The following is a 25834-nucleotide window of genomic DNA, read 5'->3' on the forward strand; positions in this document are numbered from 1 at the left end:
GACAAGGCTGTGGATGTGTTTGCCCGGACTCCAGAAAAGCTTTGGCAGCGTTTCCCACAGCGTTCTCCTGGAGAACCTGGCTGCCCCTGGCTGGGCCTGGGGAGTGGGGGGGAAGGGGCCACATCCAGCTGGGGCTAGCACCAGGGACTCCCTGGGCTCAGTACTGGGCCAGTGCTGTTTCATGGCTGTTTCACACCGGCCAGGGGTGTGAGGGTCAGCCTGGCCGCGTGCCGCGTCCTGCCCCGGGGTCACAACCCCTGGAAGGCTCCAGGCTTGGGACAGCGGCTGGAAATCTGGGAAGGCTCTGGGGTGCTGCTGACCGAGTTGGCCAGGGGATGGGATCCCCCTGGAGCCTCCCCGGGGATCAGATCCCACAGTGGAACCTGGCTGGGGGTGGGATCCCTCTGCAGCCTTCCCCCTGTGACCTCATCTCCATGGACACAGCTCAAACACACGGGCTCCAGGGCCAGCAGCAAACCGGGAGCACCGGGACCTGGGAAAACCTGGGAGCGAGGAAGGTCAGTGCCTTAAAACACCACATTTTATACAACCCCTACTTTGTCCTTTTCCCATGGGCACGTGGGAATTCTCTGACCCTCACACATCCCCTGCACCCACCCCCTGAAATTCCCCATATCACTGCAGCCAGGGCTGGGATTTTAGTGGATTTATCCTGTTTTTCACCCATGTTCTAGAATTTAGTATTTTTTTTCCTTAGGAATTTACATGAACTGTATTAGGAAGTGAGGATTTGTAATTACAAATATTCACTAAAACCTTCAAACTCCAGCTCTAAATCCTGAATTCCAGCATTCTACATGAATAAATAGTTCAGAAATTCAGCCAATCCTGAAATTAATGCTTAAAAACCATTTACAAACCTGCATCTCATTAAATTAATGCTGACAAGTATTTTTTAAAAAGAGAATCTCCTGAAATTGGGATGTGAGATACTGGCTTTGGACAGGAGATACTGGTTTGGGATGCAGCTGCCTCTTCAAACACTGGAATTTGTGAGGGAGGAATGGGGCAGAATTGTACTTTTCCCTCCAAACTACAGGAATATCCCAACCCTATATGGCAAAAAAAGTGAAATCTTTAAAAATGTGCATTCTTGGTTTTCTCCTGAGGCAATTTGGGATGGGAAATGCAAATCCAGGAATGGCACCAAACAGTTCTGAGTCAAACATTTGAGCTGCTGGAAATACCAGTTGGAAACTTGAGGGCAGGACCGGGGCAAAACCGTTCTCTCTGAGCTGGTGTTTTTTCCCTCTGTTTCAGTTTTACAGTTTGGTTGGGATATGGCATCCAAAACAAAGAGCAAGGATGAGGAGGCACCCCAAGAAACAAGTGACGCGGAGGATCCCATCCGGGAGAGGAAACTGCACCTGCAGGAGGAATGCAAGGTCCTCACACAGCACCTGGACACCTACCTGGGAAGAGCGGAGCAGCTCCTGCAGGGCAGCAAACACCTGGAAAAGGAAGCCCAGGGCACTCGGGAGCAGAGTCAGTCTTACCTGTGCTGCGGGGCCAAGCTCAGCCAGGACCCGCCGGGCATGCTCATCACCCTGAACGACCAGAACTGCCGAGACCTGGCTCAGATCCAGGCGCAGAAGGAGGAGCTGGTGCCACGCTACGCTGGCAAGGAGCAGCAGGTGAGGAGCGCCCTGAAGGACACGGAGGCCGAGGCCTCACACCTGGACATGGAGCTGCAGCAGCTGCAGCCCTACAGGGAGCAGAAGGTGCAGGCAGAGCAGAAGGTGAAGGCGCTGGAGAAGGAGCTGCGGGTCACCAGGATACGCTGCGCTGAGGAAACCCACGCCATCAGGAGCAGGTTCCTGCAGGAAAAGGCTGACTGCGAACAGGAATTCCAGCAGAGGATGCAGCAGCTCACCTGGGGAGCAGAAGAGGTGGCGCTGCAGGCTCTGATCCAGCACGTGGAACAGGTGAAAGCCGAGAACAGGCTCCTGCGCCATGAGCTGCTCGGCCTCCTCCAGCACTGCCAGCTCCTCAAAGACACCAGAATCCAACTGCAAGACCAGCAGGAGCAGCTGCTCCGGGAGAGCCAGTGTGCCCAGCGGGCAGCACTGCCCACAGCGGCACGGCGCCGCAGGGACAGCCTACCCGGCTCACCTGTCAGGGCAGGCCACTGACCCCAAACCACTCGGCCCTGACCTGGAGGAACCAAACAGGGAAACAACCAAATCCTTCTGGCAGTGGAAGCACTGAGGGCTTTGAGCTCTTGTCACAAGGATCCGTAAAATATATTTATGGACCAGATCCATATCGATGTTCTCCTTCTCTCCCAGGGAGGTGGAGGCTGCCCCGTCCCTGGAAGGGCTCTAGGCCAGGGTGGGATGGGGTTTGGAGCAGCCTGGTCTAGTGGAAAGTGTCCCTGACCATGGCAGTGGGGTGAACCCAGTGTTTGCTGCAGTGCAGTCACACCCCAAAAAGTGACCTGAGGAGCTGGCAGCAGGCAGGGGCAGGTGTTGTGTGCACAGGAGGGGCACAGGGGATGCACAGGGGCAGGGTTACAGCTTGAGAAATGTCCCTGGAGCTCAGGAAGGGCTCAGGGCAGGGACAGGGTTACAGAGAGGGTGGACTTCGGCCATTGTCGTTTTCCATCCCAGCTGCAATTCGGGTCAGGAGCTCTCTCTGAAAGTTTGACAGTGAAAATGTTCCACTTGAGTTGTTCTTCAGGCAAGAAAAATGAGTTCCCAAGGCTGGTTGTTAAAGGAGGAGCTCGTTATCCAGCAGGAATTCCTGGGAGCAGATTGTGTTCCTGATAAGCTTGGGAGGAGCTCGGAACAGGTGCTGCTCGTTGGGGTCTGTTGGCATTTCTGAGATTATAGAGCAGCCCGAAGCTCGGGGAGAGAGGCACAACTACCCATTTATTTATGAAAACCCTCGGTGTTTCGCTCAGGAAACTCTTTTTCCTGTCAGATCAGGGATTATCCCGCTTTGCCCGCTCGTCTCCGGGAGCTGCGCTTCGGGCATTGTCCACCGGAGGGCAGCAGCGAGCGCGGGCAAGCCGCGCTCCGGCTGCAGTTCCGGGTGCCGCCAGCAGGCGGCAGCACGAGCTGCCGGCGCTGCCGAGCGCCCGCCCCGCCCCGCCCGGCCCCGGGGGCTCTGCCGGGGTTTGGGATGGAGCGGCCTTAAAGCCCGTCCGGTGCCAGCCCTGTCCTGGGCAGGGACATCTGCCCTGGCCCGGGCTGCTCCAGGCCCCGCCCGGCCTGGAAGGAAGGAAGGATGAAGGTCCCGTGCCTACCCCTGCATTTTTGGGGTGTTTTCCATAAGCACCAGAGCCAAACAGAGCTGCTCAGGGATTTGTGCAGCTACCTCTGAAAGCTCGGGGCTGCCAAAGACAGCACCAAAGCTGCTGTAGACACGGTATCCCAAAATCCCAGTTGCTGTAGATGCAACATCCCAAAATCCCTGCATCCCAAAGTCCCAGCTGCTGTAACACGACATCCCAAAATCCCTGCATTCCAAAACCCCAGTATCCCAAAACCCCAACATGCCAAAATCCCAGCTGCTGTAGGCACAGCATCCCCAAATCCCTGCATCCCAACATCCCAGATGCTGTAGACACAGCATCCCAAAATCCCAGCACCCCAAAGTCCCAGCTGCTGCAGACACAGCATCCCAAATCCCCAAACCTCAGCTGCCACAGCCCCCAGCATCCCAGCGGTGGAACTCAGCCTCCTGGCTCTGCTCCAGGCTGAGTTATTCCAGCCCTAGATGAGTTTCCCAGGCTCTGCTGCAGGACATCCCCAAGCTTGGCAGCAAGCCCCAGAGGGAGGTTGGGCTCGGAATTCCCTGCTGCATTTCCCCTGGAGATCATTCCGCTTAGATTTGCATTTCTTAAGTAAAAGGATCATTTCCTCCAGCCTCCTGCTGGATCCTACTGCTGTGGAATTCCTGAGCGCAGGCTCAGCTCAGCTCTCTGGATCAGGGCTCCCTCCCAGCACCCCCAGTTCCTCCCTCTGCCAGGACCGGGTGATCCCCCATCCCAAATTTCCCCTTGGCTTCATCCCAACCCTCTGGGGCCGGTCCTGGAGGGAAACGGCTGCTCCTGCCCCGCAGGTCCTGACCCGAGTGTAGCTGGAGGGAGCTCGGGGCTGGGCAGGGGCAACCCCAGCCCTCTTCAGCCCATCCCTGCTCCTTGGGGTGCCACCTTGGACTGTGGAGATGCCAGTGCAGTGCCAGCCCCGGGCCAGCCTGAGCCGAGGGGGTGGCAGCCCTGTCACACAAACACACACACACACACACACACAAAATGACACCAGCTTTCTTTGCATTTTTATCTGACACCAGACCCCTGTGCCCGCCCTGGAATGTCCTGGAATGTCCTTTACACACAGCTACAAAAATCCTGGAAGGCAAAGAGGGGCAGGGCTGGTCCCCAGGGCAGAGCTTGGCCAATTCCTTGGAACAGAGCTGGGCTGATTCCCCAGATTGAGTTTGGCCAAGCCCTGGGATCAGAGCTGGACCATTTTCCTGGATCTAAGCTCGGCCAGGCCCTGGGATGGATCAGAGTTGGACCATTTCTCTGGATCCAAGCTTGGCCAGGCCCTGGGATGGATCAGAGTTGGACCATTTCCTTGGATCCAAGCTTGGCCAAGCCTTGGAATGGATCAGAGCTGGACAACTTCCCTGGATCCAAGCTTTGACAAGCCCTGGGACCAGAGCTGGGCTGATTCCCTGGATCAGGGAATCAGGCCCTGGGATCAGAGATAGACCAATTCCCAGAAGCCAAGCTCAGCCAAGCCATGGCATCAGTCAGACCCATTTCCTGGATCCAAGCCCAGCCCAGCCCTGGGAGCAGAGTCAGGGCCATCCCCAGATCCAAGCCCTGGGATCAGAGCTGGGCCCATTCCCCAGATCCAAGCTCTGGGATCAGAGTCAGGCCCCAGATCTAAGCCCAGCCCAGCCCTGGGATCAGAGCTGGGCCCATTCCCAGCTCCAGGCCCAGCCGTGGGGTGCAGTTCATGCTGAGAGGTCGCTGTTGTCAAACCTCTCCTGGTCGTAGACCTCGGCCACCACCTTCCTGCCTGCGAACCAGCGCCCGTTGAGCGCCTGGATGGCCTTGTGAGTCTCTGAGGCCATGGAGAATTCCACAAAGATCTTGACAATGATCTCAGCATCCTCCTCCTCGCCCTGCTTCTCCTGGTAGATGATGACCCTGTTCACAGCCCCGAACTTGCCGCACTCTTCTGTCACTTCTCCCTCCAGGTCATCATCGATGTCCTTGGGATCCACCATGTTCCGCAGCACCATCACCGTGGACTGCAAGGGAAGGCAGGAGGGAATTAAAGCCTGGACACACGCACAGGACACATCCCAGCACCCCAAACCCCACTGTTGGCCACTGCAGAAACACGCCATGGGGCTGCTGGTTCAGGTCCTCAGGGATAATTACTGAGTTTCCAGGTCCGTATGCTGCTGGCGGTGAGGGGCTGGCCCCTGGATCAGAATTCCCCTGGGCTGGGAATGCTGTGTGTCATTTCCTGGGATACACCCTGGAAGCACAATGAGCCTTGGGCACCACTCTCATTTTCCCTGTGCTGCTGCCACCCAGGTATTTTTGGCTTTTCCTCTATTCTGTCACAATTCTCTTTGTGTTCCTTTCTTCCCCTCCCAGTAAAGCAGAAGGAATCCCTAGGTGCTCTGGGTGCCCAACAGGATGCAAAGGTAGGTCCCACACCTGCACCCAGCCCTTCCATGACTGAGCCCCTGGGGATCTCAGATCAGAAGGGACAGCTGAAGTCACCCGGCCTGAGCTCCAGGGCCGTGTCCAGGTGGCCTCTGGGTACCTTCAAGGACAGAAATTCCACCTCCCCTCTGGGCAGGCTGCTCTGTGCACCTGGCCCTTGCACATCCGGGGCATTCCAGGCTCTGCCCCATCCCATTCCAGGCTCCATGTGAACACATTTCTTCTGGCTGTTCCTCACAGCCCAAACCAAGGCCAACTTGTAGGCTCAGAATTCCAAACAGGTTGGGATAGAGCATTTTATTTAAAAATGCTTAAAAGTTTTGTAATTTGGGGGTTTTAAATTTTTTAAACCTTAAATAAGACTATTTAGCTGTGCTCAGCTTTTCCCAAGCCACAGATTGAGTCTCTGGGAAAGGTGCAGGGGTGGCACCTGTCACCTCCTGAACTCACCTCCTGCTTGCGGAGCAGCTTCTGCATGACCATGTGGCGGGCGCTGCTGCCCGAAATGCTCATGTGCTCCTGCTCACTCAGCATCTCTGGCCGCTCCGACTCCTGGAACACCTCCTCCTCCTCCTTCTCCTTCTTCACCTCCACCAGCCCCAGGGCTGGGGGGCTGGCCAGGATGGGATTCACAACCCCCACCTGCGGGATGGTCACCGGGATGGGCGGCCGGGCAGGGGTCACACCTGGGAGAGCACAGGGACAGGAGGGTGGTCAGTGACAGCTGGGTGATGGTCAGTGACACCTGGACAGCGGTCAGTGAAGCTGGAAAAAATTCACTGATACCCAGGCCATGGTCAGTGACACCTAGGCAGTGGTGACACCTGGACAACATTCTGTGGTACCCAGGCCATGATCACCTGGACAACGCTCAGTGATACCCAGTGCCAATTATCCAGCTTTTCCCTCCCATGCCAGGTGTTCCTGCTGGGAACCCACGGTCTGTCCCATCTATTGGACACCAAAATGAATCCATGAAACATCCAAGCTCTGGCCCAGGCAGGGTCAGGAGCACCATTCCAGCTTCCAGTGGACCCCAGGCACAGAGTGCCACTGTGGAAAAGGGACATGGATGACAAGACACACCAGTGACAAGAGCAAGGGGACCCACAGAGCTGACAAGGGAAGAGCACACATGGGTGACAGGAGGAGGGGACAGACATGTGCAGCAACATGGAGGAGACAAGAGGAGAAGCACACAGGTGACAAGAGCACACACACATGACAGAAGGAAGAGGACGCGCAGATGCCAGGAGGAAGGGGGCACGGGCCAGGAAGAAGGGACAGACACAGGTGACAGAAGAGGAGACACGCACAGGTGCCTGCGGACAGGGGACACGTGCCAGGAGGAAGGGACACAGTGCCGGGAGGAGGGCAGACACAAGAGAGAGAAGGGGATGCACAGAAGCGCCAGCAGAAAGGGGACACAGGTACCAGGAGGAGGGGACCCACCTGTGATGACACCGGGGGCCTGTGCAGCCATCACAGCCTGAGGCAGAGCCCCCAGGGGCTGGGCCAAGGTCAGGGCAGGGGACACAAGCCCCGGGGTTGCCAGCGTGCCCAGCACTGCAGCTCCTGCCACGGCTTCCTGCACGACACGCGGAAAACCTCGGGTTAGCCCTGCCCCAGGGATGTCCCTGCAGAGGAGTTGATGTGGCTGACCCAGCCAGACTCAGCTGCCCTACACCTGGGAAATGCCCCACACTCCCACCCTAAGGAGCTCCCAGTGCTGCCAGGGAAGGTAAAGGTGGCACCCAGCCCAGCAGGAAAGCAAAAGCACCTTGGAAGAAAAATCTTCTCCTGGAACTCAAATCCCAGTGGACACTCTGACTCCAGATGCCCAGGACTCCAACCACATCCAGGAGGAACATCCAGCTAAACAATAAGCACTTCCATGGAAGTACTGAAAATAATGTGCCTAAACCACACCCCAGGATCCCAATGTTTTTGGACTGTTGTTGCTTTCCAGGCCATTGTAGTCCTGGTTTAATTGCACACATCCTTCTCTTCTCCTTGTATTCTCAGGGCTCCTGTAATCCCTCATGTGGCAGAGCAGAAGATTCCAAGGTTTTGTCCCTCCATCCCAGATATTAGTGGATCTGTGACTCAAAGCTGCTGGGATATCCCAACTCTCCTCCACATAAATGCCCAAACTCTGGGATCCAACTTATCCCATCAGGGCTCTGCTCCCACTGCCCACAAGACCACTCCTATTTCCACTGGAGATGAAGCTCCTATTGAAGGGGAATGAGAAAGTGCTGGAACAAAACCACTGGAATTTCTGGCTTCACTGGTCACCTGCTGCCCCCACTTCTCATTGGAATGGCTAAAAAACTTCTCCCAATACTTTTGATTCCTCTGCTTCCTGGCAAGTCTGACTTTTCCTACCTCTGGCAGACAAAGGTGACCCTTATTCCGCTCTTTTTAGTGCCACTCTCCTCACAGGAACAGATCCTGCAGTTCCTTGACAAAACAGCAGGATTTACCCATGTCTGTGCCACATCCCTACCATTTCACTTAAGCAGAGTCCATGCTTCCTTCCCAAAGTGATTTTGATCCAAGTAATTCCAGCCATGTCTCAACTTCCTCCCTGCCCTGACTGCAGAGCTCTCCAGACCTGTGGAATCTCTCCTGGGGACCTGAGAGCTCCCTGTGAGGAGGAGCTCCTCCCACTCCTGCCTCCACCTTTGATCCAAGGGAACATTCCCCAAAAAGCCTTTTGGAGCCTCAGCTCTGCTGCAGCAGCACCACGGGCTGCACTGACCAGCAATTCCTGCCCAAGAAAATCCCACAACACAACAGTGCTGAAATTTTCTCGCTCCATGGGCTACAGTGGCATGGGGGACGGATCCTGCTGCCCAAGGCAGGGATGGGGGCACAGCCATTGGAATCTGTGCCCAGTGGTCCCACCCAGGAGCTCCTGGTACTTCAGGAAAATGAAATCAGAGAACTCAAGTTCTGTATCAAGTGCCCACCCCATCACCGCCCTTCCCTGTTTCCCAGCAGCCTAAAGTCATTCCAGGCCTCTTCCACCCTGCTACAGGAGCAACCTTCAACCAGAGTGCAGCCCACACAGCTGCTCCTGCCCCAAATCCCTCGCCCCTTCCATGTCCTTCCCTGCTCTCTTTCAGCCTCTCCTGCAACCATTTTTCCCTCACTGCTGGTTTGATTTCCAGACTAGGAATTCTCTCCACCCTTGCCCACCAGTTCTTGAAATAAAGCTCTCATCAGCTGTGCCAGATCATTTAAAATCTGGTGTCTCCCCAGGTGCCAGGGACACATTTCCATGTGTGAAATCCTGGGACAGAGTATGATCTGGAATGGCTCGTGTTGGAAGGGACCTTAAAGCTCATCCACTCCCACCCCCTGCAATGGGACGCCTTCCACTATCCCAGGTTGTCCAAACCCTGTCCAACCTGGCCTTGGACACTTCCAGGGATGGGGCAGCTTCTCTGGGCACCCTGTGCAGTGCTCTGTGCTGTCCCTGTGTCTCACCTGTGCCTCCCCTGTTCCACCCCCCCGTCTCTCCCCTGTTCAACCCCTGTGCCTCACCTGTCCCTCCCCAGTTCCACCCCCGTGTCTCACCTGTGCCGTGATCTTGGCGGTGGCAGCGGCAGCAGCGACAGCAGCTGCAGGTGGGAGCCCTCCAGGTGTGGCCGGGGTCAGGAGGGGCATCGGGGGCGTCACAGCCTTGCCCACCCGCAGGTACTGCCCGCCCAGGTCAAAGAGGTTCATGGAGGACACGGCATCCTGGGAGGACTGTGCCTTTTCATACTCTGCAGGAGGAGATTCACCAATGAGCCTTTCGTTGTTCCATCATGGAATTATGGAATGGTTTGGGTGGCAAGGGACCTTAAAGACCTTCCAGTCCCACTCCTTGCCCCCTACCATGGGCACCTTCCACTATCCCAGGCTGCTCCAAGCCTGCTTAATGAAGCCTGGACACTGCCAGGGCTGGGGCAGCCACAGCTTCTCCGGGCACCCTGTGTCAGCGCCTCACCCCCTCACAGCCACTACAAATTGTATTTCTAAATCCCGCCCTGAACTGCTCCGAAGTTCCTCCTACCCCTTAAGTAATTCCCTCACCAGGGTGGAAAACCCACCCCCAGGAGCAGAGGACACACCCCTGCCCTGCCCCAGCTGGCTGTACCAATGAAGCCGTAGCCTTTGTGCTTCCCTGTCGTGGGGTCCCTGGCCAAGGTGCAGGATTTGATCTTCCCAAAGGCTTCGAACACGCTCTTGATGTCGTCGTCGGACAGGTCCTGGTGCACAGAGGCCACGTAGATGCGGTTGAAGGCCCGGGCCTCCTCTGCCAGCTGGTCAATGATGGGCTGAGCCTGCCCGATGTTGCTGGGCCTCCCCACCTGCAGGGACAGGGATGGACTGGAGCTGGGAAGGGCCTGGAGTACCAGGAGGGGCTCAGGGAGCTGGGAAAGGGCCTCAGCCTGGAGCAAAGGAGGCTCAGGGGGACCTTGTGGCTCTGCACAACTCCCTGACAGGAGGGGACAGCTAGGGGGGTCGGGCTCTGCTCCCAAAGACCAAGAGACAGGACAAAGGGAAACAGCCTCGAGCTGTGCCAGGGGAGGTTCAGGCTGGACATCAGGAGGAATCTCTTCAAGGAAATAGCGCTCAGGCATTGGAAGGGGCTCCCCAAGGAGATGCTGGAGTCTCCATTCCTGAAGACATCAAAGGAATGTCTGGACATGGCACTCAGTGCTCTGGGCTGGGTGACAAGGCGGGGATTGGTGACAGACTGGACTCCATGAGCTGGGAGGGATTTTCCCATGTGAGCAGCTCCATTATTCTGTGACATGGATGGTCCATGGAGCAGGACACCACTTGGCCCCTCCCTGCCCGTGCAAACACAGCACACCTCAGAGGCAAAAGGTTCAGGAACAGCCTGTACTACCCAGGTCCTGGGCTGTGCTCCCTCCTCCCTGTACCAATTTACCTTCCCTGACCTGCTAAACTTTCAGGGACTGAGAAGCATTCTGCAAGCAATTCACAGCATTCCTACCTCTTTCCTAAACCCCCTGGGCCATGGCACTCTGCACACTCAGGGTGTGTCAGAGACACCATAAAATATATAAAGAATCACCTTGGCTTTGTCTTCAAAAGAATTCCATGTGTGGGTGGGAAAACCTGAAGCCAATCTCAGATGGGACTTGCAGGCTGGGGGTTTCTCCTTGGAGAGGAGGGACCCAGAGCCACTGTGTGCTCCATGCTGGACATCAAGGTTCATCAGGGAACAGTCTTTAGATTCCTTCCCCCATCACAGTGCCGTGGGGAGCATTTCCAGGCATGAAACCATTATTGCCAGGAAAAGAGAAGCAGGAATTTTCAGAGCAGGCATGTTACTCACCTTGATGTTCCTTCCCCCCAGCATGACAGAATTCATCTGCTCCAGGGCCAGCTGGGCAGCCTCAGGAACCTCATATTCCACAAAGGCAAAGCCCTGGGATGGGAGGAGACACCTGTCAATCACACCAGCTGTGCCAGTCTAATGCAGCCGAGCTTTCCCATGGACCAGATGCCTGCAGGTGGAATTGATTCCCACCACACTGATTTCTGCTCGTGGCCCAAGAAGATTCCTTAAAGAAGTATTTTATTATGGCAGAAAATGGCCTGCAGAGGTTCCCCCAAGAACATCTGATTCTGGAGCCCCTCAGACTCTGAGGTCCTGCAGCAAAACCCCACCCAACTAATGGCTGCTGCCTTGTCAGCACTTCCAGAGCTTCTGGCTGGGCATGAGGAGGAGTTTCTTCACTGAAGGGATGGTCAGGCATTGAAAGGGGCTGTCCAAGGATGTGTGGAATCCCCATCCCTGGAGATGTCTGAGGAATGACTGAATGTGGCACTCAGTGCTCTGGGCACTCTTTTCCAACCTCAACGATTCTGATTCCATGCACTTCACCCCACACAGCCCTGGCTCCCACCACAGAATTCTGCCATAAGCAGATCAGGGAGCTGCAAACATTCACCCCCAGCGCTAAAAGGAGCCTGTTCTTCACAGGGATAGAGGCCCTTTACTCTCTTGGCTTCATCTGGAAAGCCTTGAAGAGAGAATGTTCATTGAAGGCTGGGAATCATAGAATCATGGAATGATTTGGATTGTAGAGACCTTCCACTAGACCAGGTTGCTCCAAACCCCATCCTGCTTGACCTTAAGACACTTCCAGGAATGGGGCAGCCACAGATTCTCTGGGCAACCTGTGCCAGGGCCTCACCACCCCCATGGGGAAAAATTCCTTCCCAGTTTCTCATCCAGAATTCTGCAAAGCTGCTTATTTTGTGTTTAGGACACATGGCTGAAAGAAATGTCCTTGCAGAAGACCCCAAAACTGCTGCCGCATCACTGGGGCAGCAGCACCAGCTCTTGCTGCCCCCAAAGAATTCCACCCCTTCCCAAGACAGTTCACCTGCTCTTTGCCAGATCCAGGCTATCCCCCAACAGTTTGGGTGGGACAGGACCTTAGAGCTCACCCAGTTCCACTCTGTGTCACAGGCAGGGAACCTCCCAGCAGCCCCATCCCACCTTGTGCTTCATGGTGACGGAGTCCCAGGACATGTCGATGCTCTTGATGGGCCCGAAGGGGGCGAAGGCCTGGCGGATGGTGTCCTCCCCCAGCTCGTAGTAGATGGAGCCCACGTAGACCCGGCACATGATGGCGAGTGCCCGCTGCCTCTGAGCCGCCATCTGTAGCGAGACAAGGACTGGCTGGTCAGTGCTGGGCTGGCCGTGGCCACCGGGGCCTCCTCCCCTCCTGCTTCCCTCCCGGGAGCCAGCCCTGGCGGCAGCTCTGGCACAGCCTGGATCAGAAGGATTTCCCTGCTCGCTGCACAGGGCGCTGGAGCGGATCCGTCCGGCTCAGTCCCGGATAAAGTCCGGCTCGTCCTGGGGCAGACACAGCTCGGCTGCTCTGACCGGGTCTCCCCCGGCCTGATCTCATCTCCAGCCACACCTGCAGGAGGAGGGAATCCCTTCACTCTAGGGCAGCTTCCCCCTCCAGGCAGCAAAGGGCTCAGCTCTGGGCACTGGGAGAACCCCTCCCACTCCCCCCCCAACAGCAGAGATCCATCGGCACTCCCGCCCCCACCCATCCTCCCCGGCAGCAAAGGGTCTGGAACTGGGAACCCCCCCCCCGCTCCCTCTGGTACCAGAGCTTCCCCCCACCCCTGGCAGTCCGAGATCCAGTACTGGGCACCACTTCCACAGCTCAACAGCAAAGCCAAACACTTCCATGGCCCAGTGGGACTCCTGGGAAGCGTGTGGTGCCAGTACTCATCCCTGCCTGGTGGCACTGGCTGTACTGGTGCAGCCCCAACACGCAGGGGCTGCACACAGGGTTCCTGCTACGGTGTCCTAAGTCTGCCTGGAAGCCTGTTTTCAAGACAAATCCAGCCATTCCTCACAGGAGGGATCCCAAAAGCAAAGCACAGTGTGTCCTTCATGTCTGTCACCCCCAGAGAAGCTCTAGAGCTGCTGAGGGACATGGCCCTGGACATGTGGCCATGCCTCGGGGCTCTGGAGGAGTCACTGCCTGCATGTCAGGGGATGGCTCTGGGGCAGGTGGGACACACCTGGGGCAGGAAGAGGCTGGTGCAGAGCACGTGCAGCAGCAGCAGGTGATGCCTCGGCCCTGCCCAGCACCACAGCAGCGAGTTCCGAGCACCCCCAGGGCAGAGGGGCTGCAACCAGGGCCTTCAGGAGACAATTTCTGGGGTGCCCTAATGAGCAGAGGAGCTCTGCCATACCTGGGGTCTCCTGGGGCAGAGGGAAAGCACTCAGAACCTCCTCAAGGCTGATTTTTGGGGTGCCCTGATGAGTACAGGAGCTCTGCCTGGGGATGCTACAGGCCAAAGGGAGGGAGAGCTCATCTATGACAGGCACAGTAGCATGGACACAGCCTGTACCCAAGGGACTCCTGCACCCTGCTGCACCTGTCCAGGACTGCCACTGGCCACAGGAGGAAACCACCTGCGAGAGTTTAACTCCTGCCATTCTCTACAGGATGCTGCAAACAGGGACAGCTCTCACCCCTGACTGTCCCTGAGGTGACATTAAACCCCAACTGCTGCTCCTGAGGTGACATCGAGCCCCAGCTGCTGCTCCTGAGGTGACATCGAGCCCCAGACTCTGCCCCTGAGGTGACATCAAGCCTCAAATGTTGCTCCTGTGGTGACATCGAGCCCCAACTGTTGCTCCTGAGGTGACATCCAGCCCCAGCCGCTGCTCCTGAGGTGACATCCAGCTTGCCCCCTGCCTGGCTTAGGATTTCCCAGCACGGCTGGGCCATGGCTCTCTTTACTCTGCAGGCTGTGACCAGCAGGACTATGGCACGTACACATGCAGGACAGTGGCTGGGTGCTCTCCCAGGTGCTGCAGCACATTCCCAGCTTTGGTGCAGGAAAGCCCCTCAGTCTGCAGCATATCTGTTTAGGGGGTCAGAGCCACCACCAGTGTCACCCTGGGTGTCCCAGGGAGGTGCCTCTCCCGAGGAGCCTCTGCAGGAGGAAATCCCCACTTTGCCCTGCCACAGGACTCTAAAGGAGAGGTGGGGGAGCACGGAGGACTCAGGATTTTCAGACAGCAGAAGAATTCATTCCTGCAAAGGGTGTTCAGGCATTGGAAGAGGCTGTCCAAGGAGGTTCGGAGTCCCCATCCCTGGAGGTGTCCAGGGAACACCTGGATGTGGCACTCAGTGCTCTGGGCTGGTGACAATGTGGGGATCAGGCACAGCTTGGACTTGATGACCTTGGAGGTCTTTTCCAGCCTTAATGACTCTGGGATTTTGGACTTGCAGAAGGCAGAGGTGAGATGGGCTGTGCTGACTCCAGGTCTCTGTGGGTCACCAACAGGAGCATCCAGATAGGGGATGTGCCCTGGGCACCTGAGCTCAGCACAAGTTGGTGTCAGGGCCTCCTGCCTGGACATCTCACTGCTCTCAGCAGCCCCCAGGCTGATTTCACTGCTCCCTGGGCCTCTTTCTCCTCCTGTAAATTGGAAAAGCACCTGAAGCCTCAGCCAGGCAGCAGCCTCCACATTTAGCTGTGCAATGCTGCTCTAAAGGGATTTGGGAGGTTATTTTAAGCACAGGCCAAAACCCCACCTTGGGGTGCTCTTGTAATCAAAGCAAGTGATGCACAAGCCTCAGCACGAGCATCAGTCATGACACAGTGACACCAGGGGATGGCGAAGGGATGTGGGAATCTTACACTGTGACGCTGAGGATTGAGCCCATAGGAAGCTGTAACTCAGGCCTTGAGACCCAGAGCTCAGGGAGTTCAGGCTGTGCTGCCTCCACAAAGGAACTGGAAAACTCTGGCAACAGGAAAAGTGCCGGACAGGGGGCTGTTTGCACTTTGTGCATTCTGATGCAAAAAGGGGGCTCCGGGATGAAGCATCTGCCAAGAATGGGAAGCATCTGCCAATAAAGGGGGCTTTGGGATGAAGCATCTGCCCATCTGACTGCTCTGAACTGTACCAGGCTCCTGTTCCTGGGCTGTGTCCATGTGTGAGTCCCAAAGGAGGAATGGCTGAGGAAAAGGGGTCATAAGCCATTAAAACTTTCCTGTGCCACCAATTCAGCTGTGCCCAGCTGGGGAGAATGAGCCAGAAACAATTTAGGCCAAATTGCTGGAGTTCCACTGTCAGACAGCAGCTCCAGGGATGGGGGAGTTCCTAGGCATGAGGGCTCCGACACCATCTCTGCCAAATGCACACCAAGATGGCTGCTGTGCTCCACTCCAAACGTCCCCCTGCTCCAGAACATCCATTCTGGCTCCCCACTGATACACCACCCACTGCCAAAGGAGGGAGACTGGGGATTTCACTTCAGTGCCCTTTTTCTTGGAGTTCAAACCTCCACCCATGTGTTACGCCAGGCACAAATCTCATTTTCCAGCAAGATGGAGAGGTATTTACAAATGAATTTACAACTGAACCTTTGGGCACAGAGAGGAGTCACAGGACACTTTGTCCAGCACGTCTTAGAAAAAGGAGAGGATGGATTGTGCCCAGTCATTCAGCTCTTTGTGGCCCCTGATTAGAAAGGGCACAAAGGCTCACCCAAGTGCTCTGATCAGTGCTGCAGTTCTGTCCCTTCCATCCTGCTTTTGCTGCACTCAGAACGTGCCATACTGCCCTGGTCTGGACCGTGCACAGTAAAGAGAGTCTGAGCCTGGGCTACACCATGTTCTACCAACCTCCGGCACCCCGGCCCTCCCCAGCACCGGCCGGCTCTGGGTGCTGGGAGGTCGTTCCACAAGAAATCGCCCCTTGGTGAGTTACCTTGGCCGTTAGTTTTAGGTCAGGACCTCAGAACTGTAGCATCCCTAGAAATGCAGCTCCCACAATTTCACGGGTGTGTTCAGAACTGGTGGAAATCTAAAGCTGTCTTTGCCCCCGAGTGGCAGTGTCCCCGCAGACTGCACAGCCTGGGGTCTTCTCGGGGCAGTGACACCTCGCTCTGCTCCTGGGCGTGTCCAGTACAGGTGGGGATGTGGGAGGGCTGTGCTGGGCGCGGACAAGAGCATTGGCACCACTACGAACGTCCCCACGCTAGGCCCTGACTAAGACAAGTGCCCCAGAAGAAGTGAATATGTCTATTGACCGATTGTAAAGGTGAGAGAGGATCTCCAAAGCCCATTGTCACTGCTGCCATCTGAAAGACAGTAAAGACAGAGTTCAGTCTGTTGGAGCTGAGCATACTACGGCTGTTTGTACAAACTCAAGCAGAGCGGCGGCACAGGGGCACCTGCGGAGAGGCCTCTCCTTCCTCGGCCCTCACTGCCTGGTCCCCAGGACTGCCCGGCGCCAGGACCCTGCTGAGTCCGGTCCCACCAGGCCAGGGTGGGGATGTGCTGCTGCCGCTGCCTCGGGAAGCAGGGTGGGATCCCAGGGGGGACTCAAGGCAATAGTAACCTCTGCAACCACTGTCGTTGATTCACCCCCAGCATTTAAAAGGAGCCCCTCAACTAGAGCAGACCCTCAGAACCAGGCACAGCCCCAAACGGCCTCAGCTGCCGGGCAGGGAGAGCACATCCACGGGGATTCCTCAGGCAAAGCCCTTGTTTTGGGCTTCCTGACTTTGAGTAAAGACACTGAGACATGTTCCAGAAACGTCTGAAGGAGGGGAGGTCAAACCCTAGTTAAGGGTTCTCCCAGTGGGGGCATTCCAGTACAAGCAGGAACAGCCAACAGAACTTCAAAATTGAGAGCACCTGGGTGCAGGGGACAGAAACGGGGCAGCACTAGGACACAAGAACACAGGGACCCTCCCTCAGGCAGAGGAGATGGTGATAGGACACTGTTCCCAGGATCTCTTCTGCCCTCACCACCTTAAACATGGCTCAGAAGCAAAGCCCACGGCAAAGTCTTTGGCTTCTTGTATCTCAAGAAGGGACATCCAACAGGACTGGAACTTTTAACCATTTCCTCTTGGAACAAAAGAGATCTGCGGGCAATTTGTGAGGTTAGTCAGGGTGCCCAGGTGAGCTGCAGGCTCAGGGCTGTGCTCTGGTTCCAAGGGCCTTGAGAACTCCACCGTGTTGGGGGGAGCACGAGGCAGAGGGAGCGGCTCGCAGGGGGGTCTCACCTGGAGGTTGGTGAGCTGCTGCTGCTGGTGGGCGATGGTTTGTTTCACCAGCACGCTCTTGATGCTCTGCTCCATCGCGTACTTCTTGGCCTGGAAGGAAAACAGGGGCTGTAGGGGCAGGACAACACAGCGGGGCAGGGAACGACGCCTGGCTCTGCACCACAGCTCCCAGAACCTTCTGGTCTCCATCCCTAAGCACCAGGCACTGCCCACAGCTCCCCAGCACCTCGAGGCCCTGGGACACAGAGAATGCCGTGTGGGGCAGCGCAGGGAAGCAGCATGCACCGGGAGCTCGGCATTCCCCCTCTTCCGCCCTCACACCCCACCGCAGCCCCTTACCTGCAGGGCCCAGGGCGGGGCACGGCCTCCTCCAGTCCTCTCCTCTCAGAGAGCGTCTGCACAGACGGGTGCTACAGGAGGGAAGGGGCTCCACCTCCCTCCCCATGGCCACCCTGGGCTGGGCTCTGCCCTCTCAGCACACCCGGCCTGCTCTGCGTCTGCTCCCAAACCACACCAGCTCCTCCCTGGCTCTGCTCCCTAAATGCCCCAGTTCACCTCTGGCTCTGCCTGCCCTTGCAAGACTCCCTTGGGGCTGCTCTCAGTCCTCCCCAAATGTGGCAAAGCCAGAGATTCCAGGCTGCCAGCACCAAGGCCCAGTGCCAAGACAAACCTCATCCCCAGACCTGTGCTTTTCCCCAGGACACACACTCAGCCACCCCTTGGCACCTGGTCTCCATGGCTGTGTTTGGGAGCTGCCAAGGAACAGGAGGATCTAACCCAGGGATTTGAGGGGTGTGCTTTGGAAACCTGAAAATAGACAAGGGGGTTTGCATCCACTGGCTCCAGAGAAGCCAGAGGGAATGAGGCTAGGAGCCAGCCACCTCATACAGAGGGACAGCTGTGACAGCCAGGCACAGCCACATGGAGCCTCCCGAGGACAGAGCTCTGTGTCCCTGTCATCCCGAGGACAGGAGTACTCTGGGATGTGTGTAGGTGTGGACAGTGACAGGCCAGCTGGAGCAGATCCCAATTTCAGTGCTCCTGGAGCAGCAGCTGCTCCTCAGTGACCTTGTGGCACCCACACCCTAGCTCAGAATTCCCATCTGACTTAGGACGCCATTTTTCTGAACTGACTTTAATTAAACCCACTCTCACCCACCCCAACAGCAATTCCCCACCATGTTCCTGAAAGTGTCCATGAACCCTAAACCAACCCGAGTAATTCCAAATGTGACTGTGGGACCCTCCAGTATGGCCATGATCCCAGAGATCCAGTGGTGAATTCCCTTTGGCCCCACCAGTGGCAGAGTCTCATTAAAACACACCACCACTCCCCAAACAGCAAATTGACACCAGTTTTACTCACTTTCTGGAGAGCTTCCTGCTGCTCCGGGGTGAGAGGGGGCAGCCCCAGCTTTGCTGCTGTGCTTTGCCCGTTTTCCATCTTAATGGACTCCGTACCCTAAGGAGACAGAAGATACTCAGGGAAAACTGTTCTCACAGGAGTGACCCGTCTTCCTTGCCAGAAAATCAAAGCACTTCATGTCAGAACATGACAGTTGGCTAAAAACCCTTCCCAAACCCAGCTGTATGTCAGGAAAACCAGTTCATATGCCCACTATTCTCTGCGGGAAGAGCCATCCCAGCAACTGTATACTTAGAGAGTTCTCTAGCCACGTTTTCTGTGAACAGACAATCAGATAATCCCCAATCCTTGCTCATGTCATCTCCATCCCCTCAACAAGATCCACTGTCTAATGTCCCCATCAATGTTCTCCTCCTGCTTCTCCCTCCCAGCTCTGTTCACCCAGCTCTCTCAAGTTCTTATTTTAAAACCTTCTCTGAAACTTTCCCAAATCACAGAATCATGGAATGCTTTGGAGAGACCTTAAAGTTCAGGCAGTCCCACCCTCTGCCATGGGCAGGGACACCTTCCATTGTCCCAGGTTGCTCCAAGCCCTGTCCAGCCTGGCCTGGAACACTTCCAGGGACACGGCAGCCACAGCTCCTCTGGGCAACCACTGGCTGGGTCTCACCACCCTCACAGGGAAGGATTTCTCCCCAATATCCCATCTGGCCCTGCCCTCTGGCAGTGGGAAGCCATTCCTTGTGTCCTGTCACTCCCAGCCCTTGTCTGAAGTCTCACTCCAGCCCTCTGAACTATGATTCCAGCACAGCACAGTGATCCCACTGCTGGGACTGGGACTGCAGCATGGTGATCCCACTGCTGGGACCATGGATCCCAGTGCTCAGACCATGGATCCTACTGCTGGAATCAGAATGGGGGTTCTGGCAGCACCATCCATCAAAACAGAGCTGGTTCCTACTCTCAACTCCACATTTCCCATCAATCACCCAAAAACCAGCAGGGACAATCCCCAGCCTGTGGTCCTGGATGTGCTCCTGTGGGATGTCTTTGCTTCAAGTAAAAGGATCCATGGAAAAACCTCCATTCAGAGCAGGAGCCAAGACCTGAAGCTTTACCAAAAGCAAAGCTTTTCCTGGACTGTCACAGAATCATGGAATGGTTTGGGTTGGAGGGACTTCAAAGCTCATCCCATTCCACTCCCTGCCATGGGCAGGGGATACCCTCCACTAGCCCAGTTCCTCCAACCTGGCCTTGGACACTTCCAGGGATGGGGCAGCCACAGCTTCCCTTCCCAGCCCAGCCATTCCAGGATTTTAGGATATATCCTCTGTGGAGTTGCGTTATTTGTATGTTTTATTATCCCTATATTATGTATCAGTTTATTCCTTTGTACCCCCGTGTGCAACTTGGTTTATCCCCAGTTTTCCCGCCTTGTCCTCCCTTCCTGCCTTCCCAGTATCTATCCATCACCCTGAAAGAGGCATTTTACCCCCCCCCGGGTGCCTTGTCTATCACTCGGTGCCCCTTCCCATCCATCCAGAAGCTTCTACTCAGGGCACCGGGTGATTGGGCGAGGACCTGGGACTCCCCCCATATCTTTTCCCCATTGGACTCCACCATATCCCCCCATCCCGGAGCCACCCCCTATCCCTATCCCCATTGGTCGTTGGATACCCCTCCCTTACAGTTTATAAGCCAGTGCAAGCACCTTGTGCTTGTTCCTGTTGGCTGGCACCGTTCTAGGATATTTGGCCCCGTTGGGCTACAATAAACTCAGACTTAGCCCCCAGCAGGATCCGCTCTTCATCTACCACCGCGAGGCTTGCTAGCGCTGCCCGGAACCCACAAAGGCACTCTCCAAACCCCAGCTGGGAGCGGTGGAGGGTGCCTCCATCGCCCGCCCTCGCCCCACAAGAGCTAGCCAGGGCTGAGAGAAAAGGGAACCGGGGCGGGAGCGCGGCAATCCTCAATCATCTGACTCTCATTTTACAGCAAGAATGAGACTCCTGGTTCTGTGCCTCCAGTCCCCTGTGGGTGGTGTGAGCATTTTCCAGGATCAGTGCACATGGAGCAGACAGAAAACAAACCCTCCCAACACAAAATCCTGCTCTGCAGGTGTCCAGACATTATCCAGAGCTGCAGCTGTTCCCCATGTCCCTTCAGAAGTCCATGGCTGCACTGGGACACAAGGAACACAAGGATGATGGGAACAGAGGTGGCTGGAGCTGCACACTGGCAAACTCCAGTGCACAAAGCCACAGCCAAGCTGAAAACAAGACCAGCAAGGGATATGGAATCATGGAATTGCTGGAATTGGAAAAGCCTTCATAGCCCGCCGAGTCCAACTGTCCCCAGCACTGCCAAGGCCAGCAACCATGTCCCCTAATGAAATGCCATCTCCACCTGGCCACAAGCACAATCCAGAAATGCTCATTTGTTTAGAAAAGAAGGCTCCCTCATCTCCAAGATTCATTTTGATTGTGGAACATCCAATAAATTAATTTTTAAAATCCTTCTTGTCCTTTCCCACCTGGCTGAAGCCTGTTTGTCAACAGCTGTCCCTGTCCCCTCCCATGTCTCTGCCGCTGGACACCCAGAACTCTCCCCAGCCAATTTCAAAATCCACAAACCCTTCTCCCACTGCTGCTACCATCTCCTCCAGCTTTAAAAACTCAATTATTCCCATTTAGGAGCTCTGAGATGTGGAAGGAGAAGAACAGAGTGAAGGGCGGCCAAGTGTAACCATTCAAAATAAAAAAGTCAGGAGCCCGTTCTGTTGTGATTGTTCCAAACCCAGCCCATTGCACAGCTGACTTTAATATAATTTACATATCTGGGCTCATTAACAGGCACAGCTTCCAAAAACTGCTCTGGAACATCGCAGCTCCAGCAGAGAGAGCAAAGCTGAGACTGGAAGGACCCAGAGGTACCCAGGCACTGCTGGCTCCAAGCTCTCTGCCCTCACAAATCCCTCTGGGAAGAGCCCATAGATCCAGGAGTGATCCCTGCTGACCATGGGAAAGGCTCCAACAGGAATTCCTGACCATATATCCCTTGCCATGGAGCATTCGCCAAGGAACATCATCACCCTGTCACACTGGGCTCCCTGGAAAGCAGCACATTGTGCAAACCCATCCCAGCCTCCACCCTGAGACTCAGAGAGCCCAGAGTGCTGCCTTCCTCTTTCCAGGCTCCTCGGGATAACCCTGCTCCCAGAAACCAGGAACAAGCCCAGCTCCCTGGGGCCAGACAATAGCACCTGGGGCTTTGTGCTCAGGCTCCTCCCCTGAAACCTTATTACCACATCACATAACAGCCAGAGGAAGGAGGAAAGTGGGAGAAAAACTCGAGCAAAGCCAGTTGAGGAAGCAGGAGAACAGGAGCTTCTTTGGAAAAAAATAAATGGGAACTGGATTCCTGCTGCTATTCCGGCATCTGAGCATGGCTGGGTCCTTATAGGGGGTTTGAACGCCAAAAGCGCAGAAACATTTCTGGAAATCTGTTATAGAGCTGAGAACTTCCATGAAGTATAAACACACAAAAAGGACAGAATCCCGTTTATTTGGGAACCACAAACAGCAGATCACATGGAGATTCAAGGAGACAGAAGTGCAAAAAGGAAGGATGAAGCACATGGCCAGGGCATTGGCTCTACCCCTGCTCCCTGACAGGGTGAACAGGAATTCAGCAGAGTCCTTTCACACTGGCCCCAGCAGGGGCTGGAACACAGCCAGAGCAGCACTGAATGCCAGGATCAGATAGAGCACCGAGTCCAGCCTGGGACTGATCCCCACCTCTCAGCACATCAGAGCTCCGAGTGCCGTGTCCAGCTGCTCCTTGGATACTTCAAACCTCCAGCAGCAGCCCCTTGCAATGGCCCCACCTCTTCCAGAAAGAAATTCCTCAACTACAGCTGAGTGTCCAGGGAAGGCCCTTCCTAGTGGGTACAGCCACACTCCAGTTCAGTCCCTATTTTCCATCTAAGCCCTTGGGGATTCCACTGGCAGCCTGGAAGCCCTTGTGGGCACGGTAACCTTTAGTACTCCTCAGTGGCTTTAGGAACTCGTTTCCCACACCCCGTGGAATGTTCTTTCCCAACTGGGAACAGCAGTGCTGGCAGTCACTGCTGGCATGTGCAGAATCCAGAGCATGGGGCACATCCAAAGCTTCTCCACTACTCCCCAGATGTGTTCCTAGAGATTGGCAGGAACCCAAACCTCCCAAAATGGGCCCTTTCTGCAGCACTTGGTGAGCAAATGGCTCCCACAGCTGCATTCCCTGGGAATCCCACACACATCCCCTGGGCTCTGTCTGTCCCACAGCACACCAAGGGGCTATCCAGGATCCTGCACTCCCTGGGAATCCCACATACATCCCCCTAGGATCTGTCTGTCCCACAGCACACCAAGGGGCTATCCAGGATCCTGCACTCCCTGGGAATCCCACATACATCCCCCTAGGATCTGTCTGTCCCACAGCACACCAAGGGGCTATCCAGGATCCTGCACTCCCTGGGAATCCCACATACATCCCCCTAGGATCTGTCTGTCCCACAGCACACCAAGGGGCTATCCAGGATCCTGGATTCCATGGGAATTCCACATACATCCCCTGGCCCTGATCTGTCCCACAGAGCCATCCAGGATCCAGGATTCCCTGAAAACGTGGAATGAACATTCACAGGTCCCACCCAGCCTCCCGGGCTCCTTCCCCAGGAGCAGCAAAGCTGATTTCTGCATCTGACGGGCAGCCACACAGCTGCCTTCGTGTGACTCCCACTGCTTCTGCCACCATGGAATCACAAGGGGCTGGAAAACACCTCCAGACCGTTAAGCCAAACCTGTGACCTGTCCCCAACCTGTCCCCAGAGTGCCACCTCCAGGAACGGGCACTCCAAACCCCCCTGGGCACCCTTTCCTCAAAGGAATTCCTCCTGGTGTCCAGCCTGAGCCTCCCCTGGCACAGCCTGAGGCCATTTCCTCCTGTCCTCTCACCTGGAAGGGTGTGCACAGGGACTCCCCACACCTGGAGAGCCCTGTGCAGGTGTGGCCACAGGGATTCCCCACACCTGGAGAGCCCTGTGCAGATGTGTCCACAGGGATTGCCCACACCTGGAGAGCCCTGTGCACGTGTGGCCACAGGGATTCCCCACACCTGGAGAGCCCTGTGCAGGTGTGTCCACATGGATCCCCACACTTGGAGACCCCTGTGCAGGCATGCCCACTGGGTAAATGGGAATTCTGAGGCCAGGTTATTTCCTTCCCATCCCCCGCGGAATCACAGGTAACCTCACAAAGCAAGACCTGCCCCCTCCTTCCCAGCACTAACCTGGGAAATGTCACAGTCCAATGGATTAAGGAAAAAATGAGGCAGGAAACAAAGCGAGAGTTGTTTAGATCTCCTCCCAAATGGGAGCACCAACCCCACTGAATTCACAAAAGGAACTCCAGGACACACAATTCCTCCCAGGATCAGCAGCGGCCCCTTAGGGGAAGGCTGAGCTGCCCTGGAACCAGAGCTGCAACTCAGAGAAATCCCGTATTTTCCCTGAAAACAGCGATGGGGAACAGGAGACAAACCCCACAATGAACTCCTGCCGTGCCACACGGCCGGCAGACCCAGGCCGGCACTCCAGGAGCTCTGGGGGTCGGATGGAGCTCCTGCAGGAGCCCGATTCCCGTTTCACAGCAATCCCAGCGAGCCCGGAGCCGGCCCGGCACCCCGGCAGCATTCCGCGGCTGTCAAGGCTCAGCCCCAGGAAAAGGAACACCCGACACCGCTGCGCTCCCACACCGCACCCGGCCGGGGGCTGAAACCTCCCAGAGGCCACAGAGCTCCGCAAAACGCAATCCAGGCGGACTCGGGAACGGGAGCCCCAGAGCAGCACTTAAACAAGCAGATTTAGGAAACCGAGCCCAACTGAGACAGGCGAATTTGGGAACGGGAGCCCAAAGAGAAGCGTTTAAAGCCACGGATTGGGGAACAGCAGGCCCAGCACAGCGGCCTGCAGCGGCACGGCCGAGCCTGGGACAGCCCCTGCCGTGGAGTGGGGAGGGGCGGAGGGGGGGGACGGAGCTCAGCACCGCGCGGGGGAACACCGACACCTTCCCCTCAGGGACGAGGCCACAACGGGAGCCCAGAAGCGGAAGAGAACCGACGGGAAGCGGCGCCATCCCCTCAGAGCCGCCACGCCACCCAGAGAGACCCCGGCCCGGGCGGACCCCCTTGGCGGCCGCCCTGTGTCCTGCCCCCGAGGCGCCGGCCCGGACCGGCCCCGCCGCCCCTCACCAGCGCCATCGCCGTTGTCGCAGCCATCTTGTCCTCCCCGTCTGCAGCACGCGCCTCTCGCGAGAGCTCAGTGGCGCGCGCGCGCGCGGGAAACGGGGGCCGGGCGGCGCTCGCGAAAAGTATCGCGAGACCGCGGGAGGGCATCACGTGACCCCCGGCGGCTGGCAAGATGGCGTGACTCAGGCGTCGTCGCCGTCGGAGGTGTGAGATGTGGTGTGGCGTGATCCCGGGGGAGCGGGGCTTCAGCTCGGCTGCTGCGGCCCTCAGCGCCGCTGCACTGGCAGGACCCGGTGCCTCGGGCAGGGCTGTGACAATCCGAGTCCCGAGCAGAACGGGTTCAAACCAGTTAAAATGCATTAAAGCCGCGTAAACCCAGCTAAAACGGGATAAATCCCACTGGTACCCCATAACCCTTGGTCATAGCTGGGGGGAAGAGCTGCGGAACATCCCCCCCGGTACCGGCCGTGTGCTGGATGTGTCACGGGGTGCGGACAGGGACCTACTCTGGGAAGTGCAGGGAAACGTCTCTGTTCCCAGTCCGGCATCTCTGTCCCTTCTCTTGGCCCCGTTCGAGGGGCCTTAGTCCCTGGTGTCCGAATTTCAGTGCCGAGCCAAGGGCACACCCCGGCACAGGGAATGGAGCTGGGCTGGGAGAGCTGGGAGGAAGAACATTCCAGGGACACCTCAGATCCCCTTCCAGGGCCTAAACAGGCTCCAGGAGAGCTGGAGAGGGACTCCAGACAACACCTTGGAGGGACAGGACACAGGGAATGGCTTCCCACTGCCAGAAGGCAGGGATGGATGGGATATTGGGAAGGAATCATTCCCTGGGAGGGAGGTGAGGCCCTGGCACAGGTGCCCGGA

At 56.6% G+C, this 25834-nt stretch overlaps 2 protein-coding genes across 3 annotated transcripts; one reads left to right on the top strand and one right to left on the bottom strand.

Annotated features, from left to right (window-relative positions):
* Positions 1-452: 452 nt before the first annotated feature.
* Positions 453-2153, top strand: CCDC166 (coiled-coil domain containing 166). The gene is made up of 2 exons (XM_077781461.1): positions 453-518; positions 1282-2153. Exon 2 carries the CDS (start codon positions 1302-1304, stop codon positions 2151-2153), a length of 852 nt encoding a protein of 283 aa, XP_077637587.1. The 5' UTR covers positions 453-518; positions 1282-1301.
* Positions 2154-4290: 2137 nt separating this feature from the next.
* Positions 4291-25363, bottom strand: PUF60 (poly(U) binding splicing factor 60). Of its 2 annotated transcripts, XM_021544429.3 has the most exons (11): positions 24971-25362; positions 18680-18775; positions 17314-17403; positions 16330-16380; positions 12252-12413; positions 11079-11171; positions 9867-10080; positions 9302-9492; positions 7169-7304; positions 6167-6402; positions 4291-5289 (listed from the first exon to the last, which is right to left on the bottom strand). In XM_021544429.3, exons 1-11 carry the CDS (start codon positions 25325-25327, stop codon positions 4990-4992), a joined length of 1926 nt encoding a protein of 641 aa, XP_021400104.1. In that variant the 5' UTR covers positions 25328-25362; the 3' UTR covers positions 4291-4989. The 2 variants fall into 2 exon arrangements, with proteins under 2 accessions (XP_021400104.1, XP_021400105.3); XM_021544430.3 differs by lacking the exon at positions 16330-16380 and having other exon boundaries at positions 24971-25363.
* Positions 25364-25834: the final 471 nt, after the last annotated feature.

This window comes from Lonchura striata, chromosome 1, assembly GCF_046129695.1.
Source record: "Lonchura striata isolate bLonStr1 chromosome 1, bLonStr1.mat, whole genome shotgun sequence".
NCBI lineage: Eukaryota > Metazoa > Chordata > Aves > Passeriformes > Estrildidae > Lonchura > Lonchura striata.

Excerpts from the sequence above, each read along its gene's own strand:
- PUF60 (XM_021544429.3), bottom strand. The coding sequence starts at position 25,327 with ATGCATTTTAACTGGTTTGAACCCGTTCTGCTCGGGACTCGGATTGTC. Across the intron at positions 12,414-16,329 it reads CTCTCTCACCTTTACAATCG|ATGGCGGCTCAGAGGCAGCG; the intron begins GTCAATAGACAT and ends GTCTCGCTACAG. Across the intron at positions 7,305-9,301 it reads CCGCCAAGATCACGGCACAG|GAAGCCGTGGCAGGAGCTGC; the intron begins GTGAGACACGGG and ends CGTGTCGTGCAG.
- CCDC166 (XM_077781461.1), top strand. The coding sequence starts at position 1,302 with ATGGCATCCAAAACAAAGAGCAAGGATGAGGAGGCACCCCAAGAAACA.